The sequence below is a fragment of the Bufo gargarizans genome, chromosome 9 (assembly GCF_014858855.1).
Source record: "Bufo gargarizans isolate SCDJY-AF-19 chromosome 9, ASM1485885v1, whole genome shotgun sequence".
Lineage (NCBI taxonomy): Eukaryota > Metazoa > Chordata > Amphibia > Anura > Bufonidae > Bufo > Bufo gargarizans.
The window spans coordinates 179,863,770-179,881,228 of NC_058088.1; the positions used below are offsets into that span (position 1 = coordinate 179,863,770).

General features: G+C 47.1%; 1 protein-coding gene across 1 annotated transcript; it reads left to right on the plus strand.

Annotated features, from left to right (window-relative positions):
* Window positions 1-1,414: 1,414 nt before the first annotated feature.
* DOLPP1 (dolichyldiphosphatase 1) lies at window positions 1,415-11,330 on the plus strand. The gene is made up of 8 exons (XM_044306208.1): window positions 1,415-1,562; window positions 4,516-4,616; window positions 4,695-4,779; window positions 5,366-5,465; window positions 5,619-5,717; window positions 5,792-5,920; window positions 7,523-7,612; window positions 11,003-11,330. Exons 1-8 carry the CDS (start codon window positions 1,487-1,489, stop codon window positions 11,037-11,039), a joined length of 717 nt encoding a protein of 238 aa, XP_044162143.1. The 5' UTR covers window positions 1,415-1,486; the 3' UTR covers window positions 11,040-11,330.
* Window positions 11,331-17,459: the final 6,129 nt, after the last annotated feature.

Consider the following 17,459-nt stretch of genomic DNA (forward strand, 5'->3'; position numbering starts at 1 on the left):
TCAAACTTCTTCTCATGCATCTGGGCCCCTAAAATGCCAGGGCCGTATAACTACCCCACAAGTGACCCCATTTAGGAAAGAAGACACTCCAAGGTATTTTGTGATGGGCATAGTGAGTTCATGGAAGTTTTTGTTTTTTGTCACAAGTTAGTGGAATTTGAGACTTTGTAAGAAAAAAAAAATCATCATTTTCCGCTAACTTGTGACAAAAAATAAAAAGTTCTATGAACTCACTATGCCCATCAGCGAATACCTTAGTGTGTCTACTTTCCGAAATGGGGTCATTTGTGGGGTTTTTCTACTGTTTGGGCATTGTAGAACCTCAGGAATCATGACAGGTGCTCAGAAAGTCAGAGCTGCTTCAAAATGCGGAAATTCACATTTTTGTACCATAGTTTGTAAACGCTATAACTTTTACCCAAACCATTTTTTTTTTTGCCCAAACATTTTTTTTTTATCAGACATGTAGAACAATAAATTTAGCGAATAATTTATATATGGATGTCGTTTTTTTGCAAAATTTTACAGCTGAAAGTGAAAAATGTAATTTTTTTGCAAAAAAACGTTAAATTTCGATTAATAACAAAAAAAGTAAAAATGTCAGCAGCAATGAAATACCACCAAATGAAAGCTCTATTAGTGAGAAGAAAAGGAGGTAAAATTCATTTGGGTGGTAAGTTGCATGACCGAGCGATAAACGGTGAAAGTAGTGTAGTGCCGAAGTGTAAAAAGTGGCCTGGTCATGAAGGGGGTTTCAGCTAGCGGGGCTGAGGGGGTTAAAGAGGGTTTCCAGAAATCATAAATATCCTGGAAGTCACTCATATGCAAAAATAATGGAGGTCATTTATGAACAGTTTTACACCTGTTCTTGGCGTAAAACTGCCGCATGACCCCTTTTTGCAACTTTTTTCACGCCATGTTCGATACAGAGGAATGTCGAGGGAGCGGCGGGGACCAGAACTCCGTCCCCAGCAAAGTTACTCCAGGAGAAAGGCGTAAAAATATGAGAAAACTTAGAATTTTCCAACAGGCATAAGTACTACCAAAGATGCGCCTCATTTATGACGAGGTGCACGCCCTGTAATAGAAAAATGATAGTCTTAATAAATGACTGTCGATGACTTTTCTTACATATTTTCCTATGACATTCTCTCACACTATGTCACAGGACTGCGGCGGCCATGACGACAAACTCTGCGTGGTAGGACTTGAGTAAAGGTTCAAAGAAAAATATATTATTTATGATGAATGTATTATTTTTCACAGTAATTTGGGTTTCCCTCACAAATCCCGCGCACTGCCCTCCCTCCTCCTCACAGGTGACTCTCAGGTTTCTCATCCAGTTGAGTTTCCCGCTCACGGCGCCAACAGCGAGGTCACGTGGTACGCTGAAGCGCTATGGTCATGTGACCGCAACGTCATCAAGGTCCTTCTAGAGGATGGGAACCAGCCACTACCGTTTCCAAACGCCCGGTATCCGGGTAAGATGGCGGCCGTAGAACAGTGCTCGCTCTCAGCTCAATGGCGCCCGGTTTCCCTCACTCACGTTGAATACCCTGCAGGTAAATGACCGTGCCCACAGCTTCGACGCCTTCGCTTAGCCGGCGGCGGATGGAGACGGACTGGAAGAAAGATTTAATGGCGATATTGTGATCCTTTTACGGGACTGTCTGGGTTGTGCGCGTGCGTAGTGCGGCCGAGGCTGATGCCAAGTAGTAGTGGCGGGCCGGCGCGCATGCGCGGCGCACTTTTCTGCCTGTAGCTGGTGTGGGGGTCTCCTGTCATGGAGGAGGGAATGCTGTATGGGGGTTTATGTTTCTCAGTGCACTGTGTGGCGGTATTAAGTGCTTGCTGCATACCTCCTACATGTATGGACCCTATTCCTTGTGTGAATAGGAGCATTTCTCACCTTCCCTGACCGCTCCTTAAAATGGGTTGGGTGGGTTTATGACCATAAATCTCACCTTATACATAATATTGGTACTTTTTTTTAGAGTGTATACGCCACTATGTGACCGCGCCCCATTTTAACACCTCTCCTTAAAGCCAGCAGGGCACGGGTGACTACTTCTGGCCACCGTAGACACAGGAAGTACCGTAACTTGAATCATATGACCGTCTAAGCAGGCATCTCAAACTCGCGGCCCTCCAGCTGTTGCAAAACTACAACTCCCAGCATGCACGGACAGCCTACAGGTATCAGCCTACAGCAGGGCACTGGTGGGAGTTGTAGTTTTACAACAGCTGGAGGGCCGCGAGTTTGAGATGCCTGGTAATGGTTCACAAGATCTCGGGGGTGTCGCATCGGTAGGACCCCTACCAGTCTGTTATCCCCTGGAGATAACTTGTCACTGCTGGAGGAATACCCCTATAAGCTGCCACCAGAGAGGTATCTGGCAGCGCTTACTCCCCATCTTCCACTTAGAACACATGCATGCTCGGCCGAGCATGCATGTCTATTGGTGGTGGAGGGGGTTGTCAGGAGGAATAGCTCTCGGCCTGACAGCTGTCTCGGGTGTGTGGACGTCTGTATTGCAGGAAAGTGATTCCATCATGGTTTTGAATTGCAAATCTGTCGTGTGTGTGTGTGTGGGGCACGTAGTCAGGCCGCTGCCGCTATAACCTAGGACGAGGCTCGTTCCGCTGCAGACCTCTGCGTTTTCCTTCAGTCATCGCTATCTTGTAGTAGAAGAAGGGAAGAGACTTGTAACTGAGTCACGTCTTATCAGTCAGCTGCCTGGGTCGCTTTCCGTTTGGGTGGCCGCATGTTATAGAGCAAACCCCCCCCCCCCTTAAATGGGTGAAAAAAGTCCTAAATAAAATTTTAAAGGGGACCGATTACTCTCCTGTCTGTTTTAGTAAATACTTGCATCCCCCCTTCCCTGTAATGACAAATGTGGAGCATCCATGTTGTGCCATTCCTCTATTATTCCTGCCAAAACTTAAAAATGAATTGCTAGGAATTTGCAGAGAAGGTCCAGATCGGAGTTACCGGTTGGGGAATGTGTCTGATACTGGAGGCACTGATTATATAGGGGCACACCACCCAACTGGTAACACCCATCTGGACCTTTACTGCAAATTGCTAGTAATTGATTCCTAACTTCCAGCTGGAATAATAGTTATGCAACAACATGGAGTCAGACCAATAGATGCTCCAGAATTGTGATGGCGTAGGGGATACACGTGTCAGGAGAGGTGACGACCACATGGGATGACAATGCTGCAGATTTTACCCTTTGCAGCGCAGAGAGGCTGAAATCTGCACGTATAGCATGCAGATTTCAGCGTAGGTTTTCCAGCGTCTTTGATATCCGGTGTGGGGGCATGTTCGCACCTGCTGCTGGTAGTAAATGCTGTAAAAATGCTTGGGGAAATAGGATGGCGCCACCTGTGTGAGCAGGCTGTGTCTGGTATTGCATCTCACCCCTTTCACTATAGTAAAGTGAGACAACCCCCTCTCAAAATGCAGCCCCCGTTTTCTTAAGGAAGACGCAGCCAGCTAGGGAGGATGTAGCATTACATGGCGCTCTCGTCCAGAACAGGTGTAGTACCGCTTTGTGTACGCAACTCCTCCCAGACCATTGGGGACCCCCCTTGTGTAAGGCAGGGTCCACCCTCCTCCTCGGCAGACGGGATCTGACCGCATTTCTCTCCTCTGGATTCTTCTGCTCTGTGGTTTCCCTGAATATTTCATGTGGTTTTTTAATGGTTCAGCAAAACTGCCGGCCTCAATTATTCACGAGGTTCTTCCTCCTCGCTGCAGCCAAATAAGCCCCCAATATACGACGCCGGTGATGTAACCGGATCTGTTGTTCTCCAGGCCTGAAGGGGGCGCTCATTCCTACAGTGTTCACTGCTGGGGCATGTAAACCCTTATGGGGAGAGTTCCCCCAATTGTACTGGTCTTCCTAAGCCCTTGAGGACTCCCAACATCTAATAAAACACAGCCCCCCCCCCCCCCCTCCTCTTTCATAGATTAGGCTCACTGTTTAAGAACATGGATTAGGACATAACTCAAAACGGGTAAACTGGGCGTATCCATTCCCATCTTGGTATCCTCCCCCAATGGACTTGGATCAGACCATCAATGCCTCACAACCCCCCCCCCCCCCCCCCCCCCCATGGACTTGGATCAGACCCCCCCCCCCCCCCCCTTCCAATGGACTTGGATCAGAGCCCCCCTCCCCATGGATTTGGAACAGACAGACCACCCCATCCCACCTCATGGACTTGGATCAAACTCGGAGAGATGCCGCCACGTTCTGGACACATGCATGCTCATCCAAGCTTGCGTGTGTGTGGGTCAAGAGGGATACCCATCAGCTGACTGTATGAAGCACCTGTCATGTTCTCATGACCGAGTAGGGCATATGGAAGGGGTTGCCCCATTTGTGTTCTCGCTCCATGTCCATCAGCCCCTTGCCCTGTAGGGGTGTCTCTACTGACAGATGCTTGCCTTTGCTATGGACGGCCTGGAATCTCTGTCCTTCTAATGTCATCGTCCTCTTCTAGGAGATGTCTACGGGCAGCTGTTGGCCTACCTCAGCCTGGGACCAGTCGTTATCCTCATCAGTTTTGTGACCCTCATCATATTCAAGAGAGAACTTCACACGGTAAGGGTCTCTGAATCCCCCTCCCCTGTAAGGTGGTTAGACTCCGGGTCACACTCTCATCGTCTTTCTCTCTTCCAGATTTCTTTTCTGGGGGGTCTGGTAATGAATGAAGGCGTAAACTGGGTAATTAAGAACATAGTAAGAGAGCCGCGTCCATGTGAAGGTAAGTGAGGCTGCTGCTCAGATGGGGATCAGACTAGAAATGAGTGACTACTCACCCCATCATCATTTCTGGCCATACAAGTAAATTGAGTTGCATGTTAGTGGAGCATGGGGTTGTAGTAGTAGTGGTGTTACCGGGGGCCTGGGCTATAAGGACAGCCACCATGCTGGACAGCTGCTGGCTTAGTAAGATCAATATTAGTAATGTTAGGGTTAATATGGGATCGTAAGGTTAGGATTAGTAGGGTGAGTAGGTTTAGTAAGGCTAGGGTTATTAGAGTTAATATGTTTATGGTTAGTAAAGTTTGGGTCACATGGAATAGGGATAGTAAGGTTATGGTCAGTAAAGCTCAGGGTTAGTAGCGTCAGAGTAATTAGGATTAGGGATAGCAAGGTTACGATAACTAAGGTTGGGGTCAGTAGGATTAAGGGTAGTTACATCAGGGTGAATGGAGTTATTAAGCCCAAGGTTAGTAAGGTCTAGGGTTGGTAAGGCCGGGGTCTGTAGGGTTAGGGTTGGTAAGGCCGGGGTTGTTTGTCTGAACTTGTCCTTGTTTCATTTTGCATTTCTTTCCGTCTTCTCGCAGGAATGCACACAACAGTCACCACAGAGTATGGGTTGCCTTCAAGTCATTCACAGTTCATGTGGTTCTTCTCTGTTTATTCATTCCTCTTCCTATACTTAAGGTGAGATCTGCTGGTAGCCTGTCTGGCTGGTTGTACATGTCCTAGTTAACATTCTCAAGTGGTCAAGTTCCCATGGGCCATCTGTATGGTTGTACTCGCCCTTTACGCAGTTTTATTCTCATCAGACTTTATCTTGTGTTTTTTGCTGTTCAGGATGCACCAGACAAACAACGCTCGGTTCTTGGACTTGCTGTGGCGCCACGTACTGTCACTTTGTCTCTTGGCGGCAGCAAGTCTAGTCTCATACAGCCGGTAGGTACTATGCCTCTTGTAACGTCCTATACTGGGCGGTAGGTCTTGTGTAACGGTCTCTGGTTCTCCTGCAGAGTGTATCTAATGTATCACAGCTGGAGCCAGGTCACGTATGGAGCTGTGGCAGGAAGTATCTTGGCTATCGCTTGGTTTGCCATCACCCAGGAGATTCTTACCCCGTTGTTCCCTAGAATCGCATCCTGGTAAGTTGTGGTCCGTGAAACAAGAATTACACCATGTTCCAAATTATATTTTTCTCAGATTTTCCTAAATGGTCGATGCAACAGAATCGGTCATCAACAGAGTATGAATCAAATTTTATTGAACAAACCTCCCAATTTTTTATTTTTTTTGCAAATAACACCAAACCCGTCTTGTTTTTTTTTTTATCTTTGTCGGCAGCGGGGTCTTGGCCTAGCAGAGTCAGGGGCATGATCAGAGTGGCCACCCTAAGCATGACATGGGGACTTAATCCCTGTCACGTTTATCCCCCTGGCCCTGTACCATGCATAACACAGTACGTATACTTAATGGGGTTGTTCATCCCTGAGGACCTTTTCTACAGACCCCCCTCCCAGCTTAGTCGGACCAGTGGCAGTAGTCATGCTTATCTGATACCAGCCACTGGCTTCCGGCTCCATCGGTGCCTCATCGGCTCTGCAGGTCTCAAGTGAACATCAGGTTTGATGTCGGGTCACAGAACTGCTGAAGTGGTCATGTGTCGCCCGTACTTCGGTGAGGCGATGAATGGGTGACACGTCGTCCCTGCGGCCAGTCATTGGCTGCAGGGGTCACGTGACCTGGCATCAAAGCAGATGTTGATAAAGGGATACCAGGACCAAAAGAGCAGCGATGAAGCTGGAACCTAGTGGCAGGGGGTCAGGTGAGTATGATTACTACCGAAAGTCCGGGCCACGTTGTGGGGCCTAAAGAAAAGGTCTCCAAGGGTGAACAACCCCTTTAATCTATTTTATTGTAGTGCTTCAGTCATTGTACATAACTTCAGTCATTGTACATAACTGCATACCAGTCTGCTAGCAGATGGATGGGAGTGACACTTTATTGCATAGGAGCTGCATACACAAAACAACAATGTTTTTGAAGGGTTCCTAAACCTTTGTTTATAAAAAAAAAAATACAAAGGTGCAGAAACGCTGCTGTGCTCTCTACCTCTTCAGCTTTCATTGCTTCTGCCCGACTCTGTGTGGAGTACAGGTCCATAGAAAGTATATGGGATTCATACCCACCAAATCTTAGACAGTCGAGTAGAGCCGAAGGTTGAGTGGCATTTATGCCCCTTAACATCCTGTCGTTTTGTGTTTACAGCTCCTATGCAATTCTGTTTTTTTTTTTTTTTTGCCATATTGTCCCTCAGCAGCACAAATTTAGTGCGCTGCTTCGGGCCTCTTTTGAAAGAAGAGATTTCGATGAGTAAACCTGAACTATTTTAGAAGCAATAAAAATGCATTTTCAAAAGTATACATACCATTTTTTATTTTATTTTTTTCTCTCTGAATATTTGCAATTTCCTTTTTGATCAGTTCATTTGCCGATCTCTTTCATTAACGGGGTTACCTGCCACGACTGAGACAAACCGCTGCATAGGAAGGGTTTGTTAATCCTGATCTACTGGATTAGAGATTATTCTGGATTATAGTAGTCATATATAAAACTTGTCAGTGGAGATCTCCAGGAAGACAGGCGTCTCAGAAATAAATGTGTATTATTTAGAGGACTGAATCCAGTGGCCTCGGTCCTCCATTTTTCTCGGACGTCTTAACACTGTCTTCTGTTGTTCCCCGCAGGCCAGTCTCAGAATTTTTTCTCATTCGTGACACCAGTCTAATTCCCAACATCTTGTGGTTTGAATACACAGTCACTCGGTCAGAAGCCAGGTAAATATGCCAAGCATCCCAACAGTGCTCTCCAATACACTTCCCTGCATGCAGGGCAGCCGCAGTCTGGTCCCCCCAGGCCATGCTAAGCTACATCTCCCAGCATGCCCAGACAGCCAACAGCTATTAGCCGAGCATGGTGGGAGTTGAAGTTTTACAACAGCCGGAGGGCCACATTTTGGGCATCCCTGGTTTAGATAGATGTATGTAAATGCCTCTCGAGGTTCTTAGGAGGTAGACTAGTCCTCGTGGTAGGGATGTTGCCTGTTGGTAATCCTACTGAAGAACCTGTCCGAAAGATACATTTTCAGCGTGTCTACTGGAATTCTGAAGCGGCAAAATTTTCCCCAAATTTTGCGTCAATCTTGTGGATTTGCCACAGAGTTGACTGTCTGCATTGCAAAGGGTGAAATGCAAGGTGGAAATTCACAAAGTAAATCGACATGCTGCCGATTTCCTGGTTCCTTAAAGGGTTTCTACCACTTAGGTGTCACATATTTGGCTGTCAGACACTAGCGATCCGCTAGTGTCTGCTCTGGCCAACCATCCTAATATAATTGCTTTTGGGGCGGTGGTTTGGCTAAAAAAAGAACTTTTATTAATATGCTAATGAGCCTCTAGGTGCTATGGGGGCGTCATTAGCACCTAGAGGCTCCGTCTACCTTTAGAAACTGCCGCCCCCAGCGCGTCCCTCCAGCCCGCCCATCTCCTCCTGAATGCGATCCTCGTATGTATTCTGCGCATGCGCAGTAAATGTCTGACAGCTTCCCTGCTCAGACATCTCCACTGCGCCTGTTCCTCGGAGCACTATGGCGTCATCGCGCAGGCGCAGTGGAGATGTCTGAGCAAGGAAGCGGTCAGACATTCACTGCGCATGCGCAGAATACATACGAGGATCGCATTCAGGAGGAGATGGGCGGGCTGGAGGGACGCGCTGGGCGGCGGCAGTTTCTGAAGGTAGACGGAGCCTCTAGGTGCTAATGACGCCCCCATAGCACCTAGAGGCTCATTAGCATAACAATAAAAGTAGTTTTTTTAGCCAAACCACCGCCCCAAAAGCAATTATATTAGGATGGTTGGCCAGAGCAGACACTAGCGGATCGCTAGTGTCTGACAGCCAAATATGTGACACCTAAGTGGTAGAAACCCTTTAAAACTGATGGCCTAGCCTTCAGTGGGGATATGTCATTAACCACCTAACTGCTCAGCTAGGGCTGTGGGAAAAGTACTTAACTGTTCTCCCGAGCTGAGCTTGGGCAGAAGTGGAGGGGCAGGGCTGCTTTAGCCACTGATATCTCCTGAATGGTAGCAGCCAGAAGCATGGGCCTGGTTTTGTTTGAAAGCTTTCCTACAAGACCAAAATGACATCATTAGTCCAAGCAAAAGAGGAGATATCGCTGTTAGAAATTAAGTTGGGATTAATAGTGGGTAAAACCTGCTTTTAATTTCACTTTCAGCTGTATTTACTGTATCCCGATTTCTAACAGTGATGTCTTCCCATGTACTGAAGATATTGCTGTCATTCTGGTATTGTTGGACAGCTTAGAATGGCAGCATATCTCTAGATGCTACCAAACCAGAGATATGAGCAACTAAAGCATCCACCCCTCCCTGTCAGTCTGGAGGAGGAGAGGGAGCAGTTGCAGAGCTGACGGGCTGCAGGAGGAAAGAAGAAATTGTAAAAAAAAAATACCGGTTTATAGAAACGTGGCATTATTATCATTGTACTGACGCACATTATAAACAATGTAAATAAATTCTACAAAATAATGATGTAAAAATAGCGTTTTTTCTTTCCCCCTAAAAATAAAGTTATTTAATACACTGTATATGCCCCCAAATGGTTCCTAAAAGACCTACAACTAATCCTGCCAAAAAAAAAAAGTTATGACTGCTAGAACACAAAGGGGGAAAATATTATTGGTTCGTTCTTAAGGCTAAAATTAATCATGTCACTAAGGGGTTAAAAATGCAATAGTGTCCCCTGAGTTGTGCGCCAACAAGATTTACTGCAGACACACATTAAAAATCTACAATAAGGTTTTTCTAATTTTACTGTTAAAGGATAACTGTCACATTTAGACCCTAATTTCAATGTTCATATATGTAGTTACTAATAGCATGATATTCCAGAATCAGTTACTATCAGACTGACTTATTCCATATTTAATAAGATTCAGCTCTTGGCAACCAGTCTGCATAAAACTGCAATCTCACTATTCAGTTAAGATGGCCGCCACTGCCCTCACCCTGAGGCTAATCCCCCCTGCCCTCACTAGCCAGTAACAATAGCCCCCCAAAAGTGTCAGTAACCACAGCCCTCCCCCTAAAGGGTTAATCTCCCGCAGCACAAAGGGGTCCTCTTACCACATGTTGCTGTCATTTATACACTGAGCAGACGGCAGATCTCCCTTCCCTGCTCTGCGCTGCTTCGGCTCTGAATTCTCCAGCTCTGCTGAGTGAGGGAGCGTCAGCCAAGCGCAGGGACAGGGAGACGTGCACACAGCCCAGGCACTGTTATCAGCTGCTGGGGAGGACCTGGCTTTAATCATTTACTTACAGTCCCTGGCTGTCAGCAATGTGACCCTGCACACTGCTGCTTCTGCGTCCTCCGTCCTTCAACACATAGACGGACCTGCATAGCAACCTGATTTTAAGCAGAGGTAAAAGTAGGCAGAACAGGGAACAAAACTGTGGAATTAAGGGGTAATTGAATACACAGTGAAAAGATGAAATGGGGCCACCAAGGTGATATTAATCACCACAATCCAATACTCCCCAAAAAAATACTACAGTTATCCTGTAAGAGGTTAAAGGGGTGGTTATGTCACTAATAGAACATATCCCCCTATTCACAGGATAAGGGGATAAATGTTTGACCGCTGGGACCTCCAGCGATCATGGGCACCGGGGTCTGCAAGTGCTGTCTTATAGTCCCATTAGAATGGAACAATGGTGCACACGTTTCCACCGCCTCATTCACATCTATAGGACTGCGAGGTACAGTGCTCACAGCGGTCCCATAGAGGTGAACGCAACGGCGGCCACACAAACGCTGCACTGCTCCATCATTGCTAGACCTCCAGCGATCACTCTCCCCTACCCCGTGTTTTAGTGGCACAACACCTTTAATTTCTTCCAAGTGAACGAGACTTGGCTGAAATACCAGACAGATGCACTACGATAGGTGCCGAGCCGTGTCTAGTCAACGGGGACACAATGGGGGTCAATCTCTCGGACCCCCTTTGAGCAAATATTGAGGACCTAATTGTAAAAGTAGTAATTCTCCCCCCCCCCCCCCCCCCCCCCCAATTTGTTTTGAATGGTTAAAAACTGTGTAACAGACTGAAATTTATACAAAATCGATTTTTTTTTTTTTGCCTTGTCCAGAAGCAGACAACGGAAACTCGGTACAAAGCTGCAGTGAATCTCAGACCAAGAAACTGACAGGGTTGGGGTATGACGGCGGTAGGATCCATACTATTCTGGCAGTCCAAAGGAACTGAAGCCAGTGCAGCCCACGGTGCACTGAAGAACATTTAAAACTGACGGACCAAAAACTGGGAGCGAGAACGAGAGAGGCCTTCTACTTGGTTTACAATGCCTGTCTTGCCAGCAGCCGCCCTCTGCATGTCAGGACCGGGGTCGACCAATGCACGCTTGTCCGCCAGTCCCTCTCCGAGACGGATTAATGGGAATTTGCAAGAGTTAAGATTGCCCCCCCCCCCTTTTTTTTTTTTTTTTTTTTTTTTTTTTTTTTTTTTCTTCTTCTTAAATTTTCAGGAGACGATCAAAGAAAATCCATTCTTCTAGCAAAAAACAGGCCCCTTTTTTATGGCATGAACGTCCGTCTTTTATTTATTTATAGATATTTTTTAACGAATCCACAGAAGCTAATAAGTGTAAGAGTGGAACATGCTGTAAATGGCGGCAACTTTTTTTTTTTTTTGGGGGGGGGGTGGTGGACGATGGAGGGGCTCTAGGACTTGCTGTCCATCATTTACAAGCGAGGCACTTAACCCCCTGCGCTTCAACAGGCTAAGTTTGGTTGCCGATTTAATAATACCGCCCCCTCCCTTCCCCCATGGGCTTCAGCTATGCTCCCCGAGGTGCCTATTGATGACTGATGGCTGGAGGGCTTAAAGCAATTCCTGCACTTTTTGAACAAGGTTTTTTCGATTTAAGGACTAAAAATAACCCTTTTAACACTAGTGATTTATTTTTATTTTTTTTGTGTGAAAATTGTGAAAGTGGGTGGAAAACGGGATTATGTCCTTGCTAATTTGATACTTGTCTTACCCCCGTGGAGAGGATGATTTTATTTTTTTTGCAGTAACTGAGGAGCCGGTTAACTCTGTAGCCTCCCATGTGGTCCATCTTTGACCTTTCATTCAATACAGCTTTACCCTTGGAGCCACCAATTATGGAATTGCCTTTTGAGCGATTTTTCTAACGTGTAGCAATTGCACTGGCAGCAATAGGGAAAATTTAGTTTTTGTGTTGTGTGCTGCTGCAGATATAGGGGCCTTATCCAGGCCCTTCTCCCTATACAGCGTTAGGGGGCTCTCTGCGTGTTAAAACTACAACTCTGTCAGGGGTATGCTGGGAGCTGTAGTTTCACAAACGTTGGAGATAACTGATGTGAAGAATACAGACTGCCGCTAGCGACACCTGTATTATGCTCTTGCTTTTAAGGAAAGAGATGTGGGTAGTTTATTAGGAGTAAAGATCGTTTGACGTTTGGAGAAACCTGATGGTGGTTGTCCAGAATTGAAGGGCATCTGTCAGCAGTTTTGTACCTATTACACTGGCTGACCTGTTACATGTGCACTTGGCAGCTGAAGACATCTGTGTTGGTCCCATGTTCATATGTGTCCGCATTGCTGAGAAAAATAAAGTTTTAATATATGCAAATGAGCCTCTAGGAGCAACGGGGGCGTTACCGTTACACCTAGAGGCTTTGCTCCCTCTGCACTTTGACTAGAAGTCAGGGCCAGGCGTGATCACATTTACATTGCCTGGCCCTGTCAATCAATGTGGGGGGGGAACGCGGCGGGGCGGAAAGGGATTGTTGAGGACTAGAAAAAGATGGCTTTCTTTAAAAAAAACAGCACTACCCCTGTCCACAGGTTGTGTGCGGTATTATATCTCAGCCCCATTCATTTCCATGGAGCTGACCTGCAATACCGGGTACCACCTATGGATAGGTGATGGTCTGATTTTGAAATGACGTCACCATGTTTTCCTCTAATTCTGCACAACCCCTTTTAAGAAACACAAGACCAGTGTCCGACACCTGCGTTCCCATCATGCGCCACTTGTTGTCAGTGCTGACCTGCTAGTACGGGGGGCAAAATCTGTTATCTCACATGCATTCCAGGCACTGTATACCCACGATGGGACTAGTGACGACCCATCTACTAGGCTGGGACTATCATCACGTAGACCCTGTGATCACCATACAGGACGTCACTAGAGCAGGAAGAAAATTTCACGTCACAGGCAAATTAGAAAACGAAGCCACTTTTTGAAATTACAACTTTATTGTTTAGGACTAGTTGGGATTATTGGAGCAAAAAAGCCCAAAAAAAAACTCTGATCCCCCTTTTAGTGTATGTTCAGGCAGAGGATTTTACCTGCGATTAAAATGCACCACATGTATCATGTCCCTCGACACCCCCCCCCCCCCCCCCCCCCCCTTTCCCCACTGCAGAACTACGTTTAGTACTGATCGGTGACCAGGCCCCCACCACATCTTTGCAAGGGGTCTGTGCGGTAACAGCGCCAAGAATGGACCTATACGCCATCTTTAAAACAAAGCGGAAAAAAATCCCCGGCGGCATGAACTATGGTGCGGCCTCCCATGGCAGATTCGGTATCTAATCCTGGCGCCAAAATCTTCCGTCTTAACACACCCTTAAAGGGGTTGTCTGCTTTTTTTATTTATTATTGACGACTTATCCTCAGGATAGATCAGCGCGGGGGTCTGACTCCCAGCACTGCCGCCGATCAGCTCATACGAGTCCTGCCTTCTCTGTAATTAGAAGGATGGCGTCTCCATTCGCTTCTATGGGATGGCTCCGTCTGTTCAGGTGAATACTACAGAGCCGTCCCATAGAAGTGAATGCGGATGCCATACTTGTAATGACACTGGGTGACCACTGCAATTGCTGTGGAGAGCAGAGACGGCAGCGCTTGGAAGACCCCTGACTATCTGATATTTATTACCTTTCCTGAGGATAGGTTGCCAGTAGTAAAAAGCGGACAACCCCATTAAGATGCAGGACCTTCTTGCAACGATCTGCCATATGTAATGTCCATAGAAGTAGCAATACCCACCCGCAAATTCAGCGTAAAAAATCCAACCCAAAGACACCCCAGCAGTTTTGTTTTTAGCATGCAAAACTGTTTTTTTTAGTGAGAAGGTGATGTCTTCGGAGCACAGTGTTACTCTGTATACATGTGGAAAGGGCTTATGGCAGGCGAGCCGGGTGCCTGCCATTTCTGTCACGTGTGGAAATCCATGTGCTGTGTGGGCCCGGACCAGGTGACTGCGCGAAGGAGGAGGAGGAGGTCACTCTTGTGGGTTAGATGAGGACTGCATGGGAGGCTCAAGGTTCACCCTCACAATGTGCACAGTCGGGGCTTGGCTCGTAGTTTAAACCTTTCTGAAAACTCTGTGACCCTTTGATAGGTCAGACCGATCAAAAGTTTTGATCAGGGGGGCCTGAGTGCAGATACCCCCCACCGATCGCTAGACTGCTGTCGGGGCAAAATTGAGACAGGCCCATAGATTTCCTATTGAGCCCGTCTCCTGCAGCGAGGAGAGAGAGTGCGCAATATGTGAGGGTCTCAGCAATCAGACCCCCACCAATCAACTTTTGATAGGTCTTGAACATAGAAGCTTTGTGAAAACTCGGTAACCCTTTAAAGGGGTTGTTCACAACTTAAGTAGAAAAATGGCATTGCAGTTCACCCCTATTCATTTTAAAGGGATAGTGCAGGATTAGAAAAACATGGCTGTGTTCTGCCACAAACAGTGCTAGGTGTTTGGTATTGCAGCTTAGCTGCATGGAAATAGAGGTTGAGCTGCAACACCACATACAACCTGTAGATCAGTGTGGCGCTGCTTTTGGAAGAAAGTAGTCAAGTTTTCCTACTTCTGTACACTTGTCAAACACTTATCTTGGCCATTGTACCACTCTGTCCGCCTTTTGGCGTGGAGAGATGCAACAGCACAACAAGTGGCAGAGTAATCCTGTAATTGGGGCTGAGCTGCAATACCAGGCACAGCCTGTGGACCAGAGTGGCGCAGTTCCCCCCCCCCCCCCCCCACTAATCCTGGAGAACCTCTTTAATGTGAGATGGGGACATCGGTCTATTACTTCAGCAGGACGGAGCCCCCATTTCATGGTGACTGACCAGTGGCTCCTGGCATCAGTTTGTCACTCTTGTTCGTTTCTGTTCATATGTGAGTCCAATTATATTTTTATTTTAAAATAAAAATTATGCAGAATTCTATGGCGTGTTCTAGTCTTTAATAAGGAAGCGCGCATTACTTCACCTCTGCTTTTCCTATAGATCTCCGAAGGACGCAGTGTCCCGACTTGAGCAATTACAGACTGCAGTTCATGTAACTGTAAGAGTATGTTCAGACATGGCGGAAGACTTCTGGGGCCATTCTACCGCAAAATGCATGAAATAAGTTACATGCTGCAAATTAAAAAATGTGCAACATGTGGATGAGATTTTGGAAAATCATAATGACTTACCTTGTACTGTTACCCGCTGCAGAAATGACCATGTAAAATCCACGGCACGTCTGCCACGTATACACTTGGCCTCATAGTTGGGAGGGGGGCTGCGCTGACTGCTCGAGACTTAAAGCGGAGAGCAAGTCTATAGGATCCATTTATACAGGGTGGTAATGCTGCAGCACAAGGTGGTGGGTTTACGTAGAAAATGTGCACAGATTTTCATAAGTTTTTTTTTTTTTTTTTCTCGCTGGTAAAATTGGGAGGACACAGGACCGTGGGTATAGCTGCTGCTGCCACTAGGAGGCGACACTAGGCTGAAAAAAGACTTGGCTCCTCCCCTGCAGGCTATACCTTCTCCAGCCTGGAGAGAGCATGTCAGTTTTTAGCTTAGTGTCGTAGGAGGCAGACCCACTCTGCAGGGTGGCTGTTATTTTTTATTTTCCTTTTAGGTTGGGGGGTCAATTCAAAGACTACTAAGAGCTCTGCATCCCGGGGGGGGGGGGGGGGGGGGGGGCGCGCGCTGGCTGGTGACACTTATTCCACCGCTTGACCTTCCTGCTGCCCCCCAGCCATAGGGCCACCTGTTCCTGCCCTTCAACCCGATCCCTGTCACTTGTGCCAGGGACTGAAGAGGTGGCTCTGCTGGTCCATGTCAGAAGGGTGAACACAAATGAAGGCAGGTGAGTAGTCTGGGTTGGGTAAGTATCCAGCTCCCCCCCTTGGTCACTCATCTACCACTACAGTGATACCTTTCTTCAGATATGATTACTGTCTGTGTCTCCTCAAGCCATTGGTGGTCTTTCCTTTCACTGCTCATTCCGGGGGTGGACTACGGGCAGAGCGGGTGTCTGTCACGCCTTGCCACTACTGGTAGGGGTTTTGATCCTGGAACGGAACACCCTTTTCTTTCCTGTCCTTCCTCTAGCTGAATGGCTGACCATCTTCCCCCTTCGATCTACTTAACCGGTAGCAATGGAATCCGGGATCTATTTTTTTTTCCACGAGGAGTATTCTCTTATCTTGGTCATCTGCCCTTCCAGGCAGTGTCTCTGCATGGTCAATATATGTCACTTATGGGGCTTTCCATCACCGGTGATGCTCACATCGGTTTTTGCTTCTACCTTTATCCAAGGTATTGGTTCTTTGACCTGCAGTTGGGCATGCCTGGCTCAGGGATTTTTTTTTCTCAGTAGTTTCTCAAGCAGCTTCTCTCGCTAGAAGTCTCACCACAAGCCCGAAGGCTCTAGGGGCATTAGTCTACCAATTTACCGCTTTCTAAGGGGTGTTCTTTAACCAGAGGAGGATCCTGTGGACCTGGATTATGGTTCTACTTCCACACTTGTGGCCAGCAGCTGGCTTCGTCCCAGCGACCTCTCCCTTTTTTTTTTTTTTATTTCTAGGAATGCGGCATTTCGGGTGGCGGGATCTTCAACCTGGTGGCTTTCAGAGTTGATGGCGCCTTCTTGTACGTACATCAGGCATCCTCAAACTGCAGCCCTCCAACTGTTGTAAACCTACAACTCCCACAATGCCCTGCTGTAGGCTGTTCGGGCAAGCTGGGAGTTGTAGTTTTGCAACAGCTGGAGGGCCACAGTTTGAGGATGCCTGATGTACATTTTTAAAAGTCATCAACATCCAGGGTGAGGGCCAGGTACCATCATGGGTCGTTTGGTGTTTCAGTGAGGAACATGACCCCTCTCTGTGAGTCTTCTTCCCCTCTTTTTATTTCTGGAAAGGTGGCATTCCTGGGGGCTGGTTTTTCCACCCAACGAATTTGGGAGTGCCTTTCTTGTAAGTACGTTTTTCTTATCAGGTACTCTCATAGGGCATAGCTCAGCCTATTACCTTCTTTTTGCTGACGGTAGTCGCCGCCTTCCACATTGACAGGACATTGTTTTCCCTTCTTTTTCCATCTCCCTCACACTTGAGAGAGTGAGCTCTCCATCAGAATGAATTCAAGCTCTGAGGTTTGCTTGTCCATGACTGGCTCTTCCGCCGTGTGGATTTTTACCGGGTCATTTTTGGAGGTCCTTGGAAGAGCTTAATGGTCTCCAAGGGGTGTTCCAGGTGTATCCGTTGGCGGCTGCTTA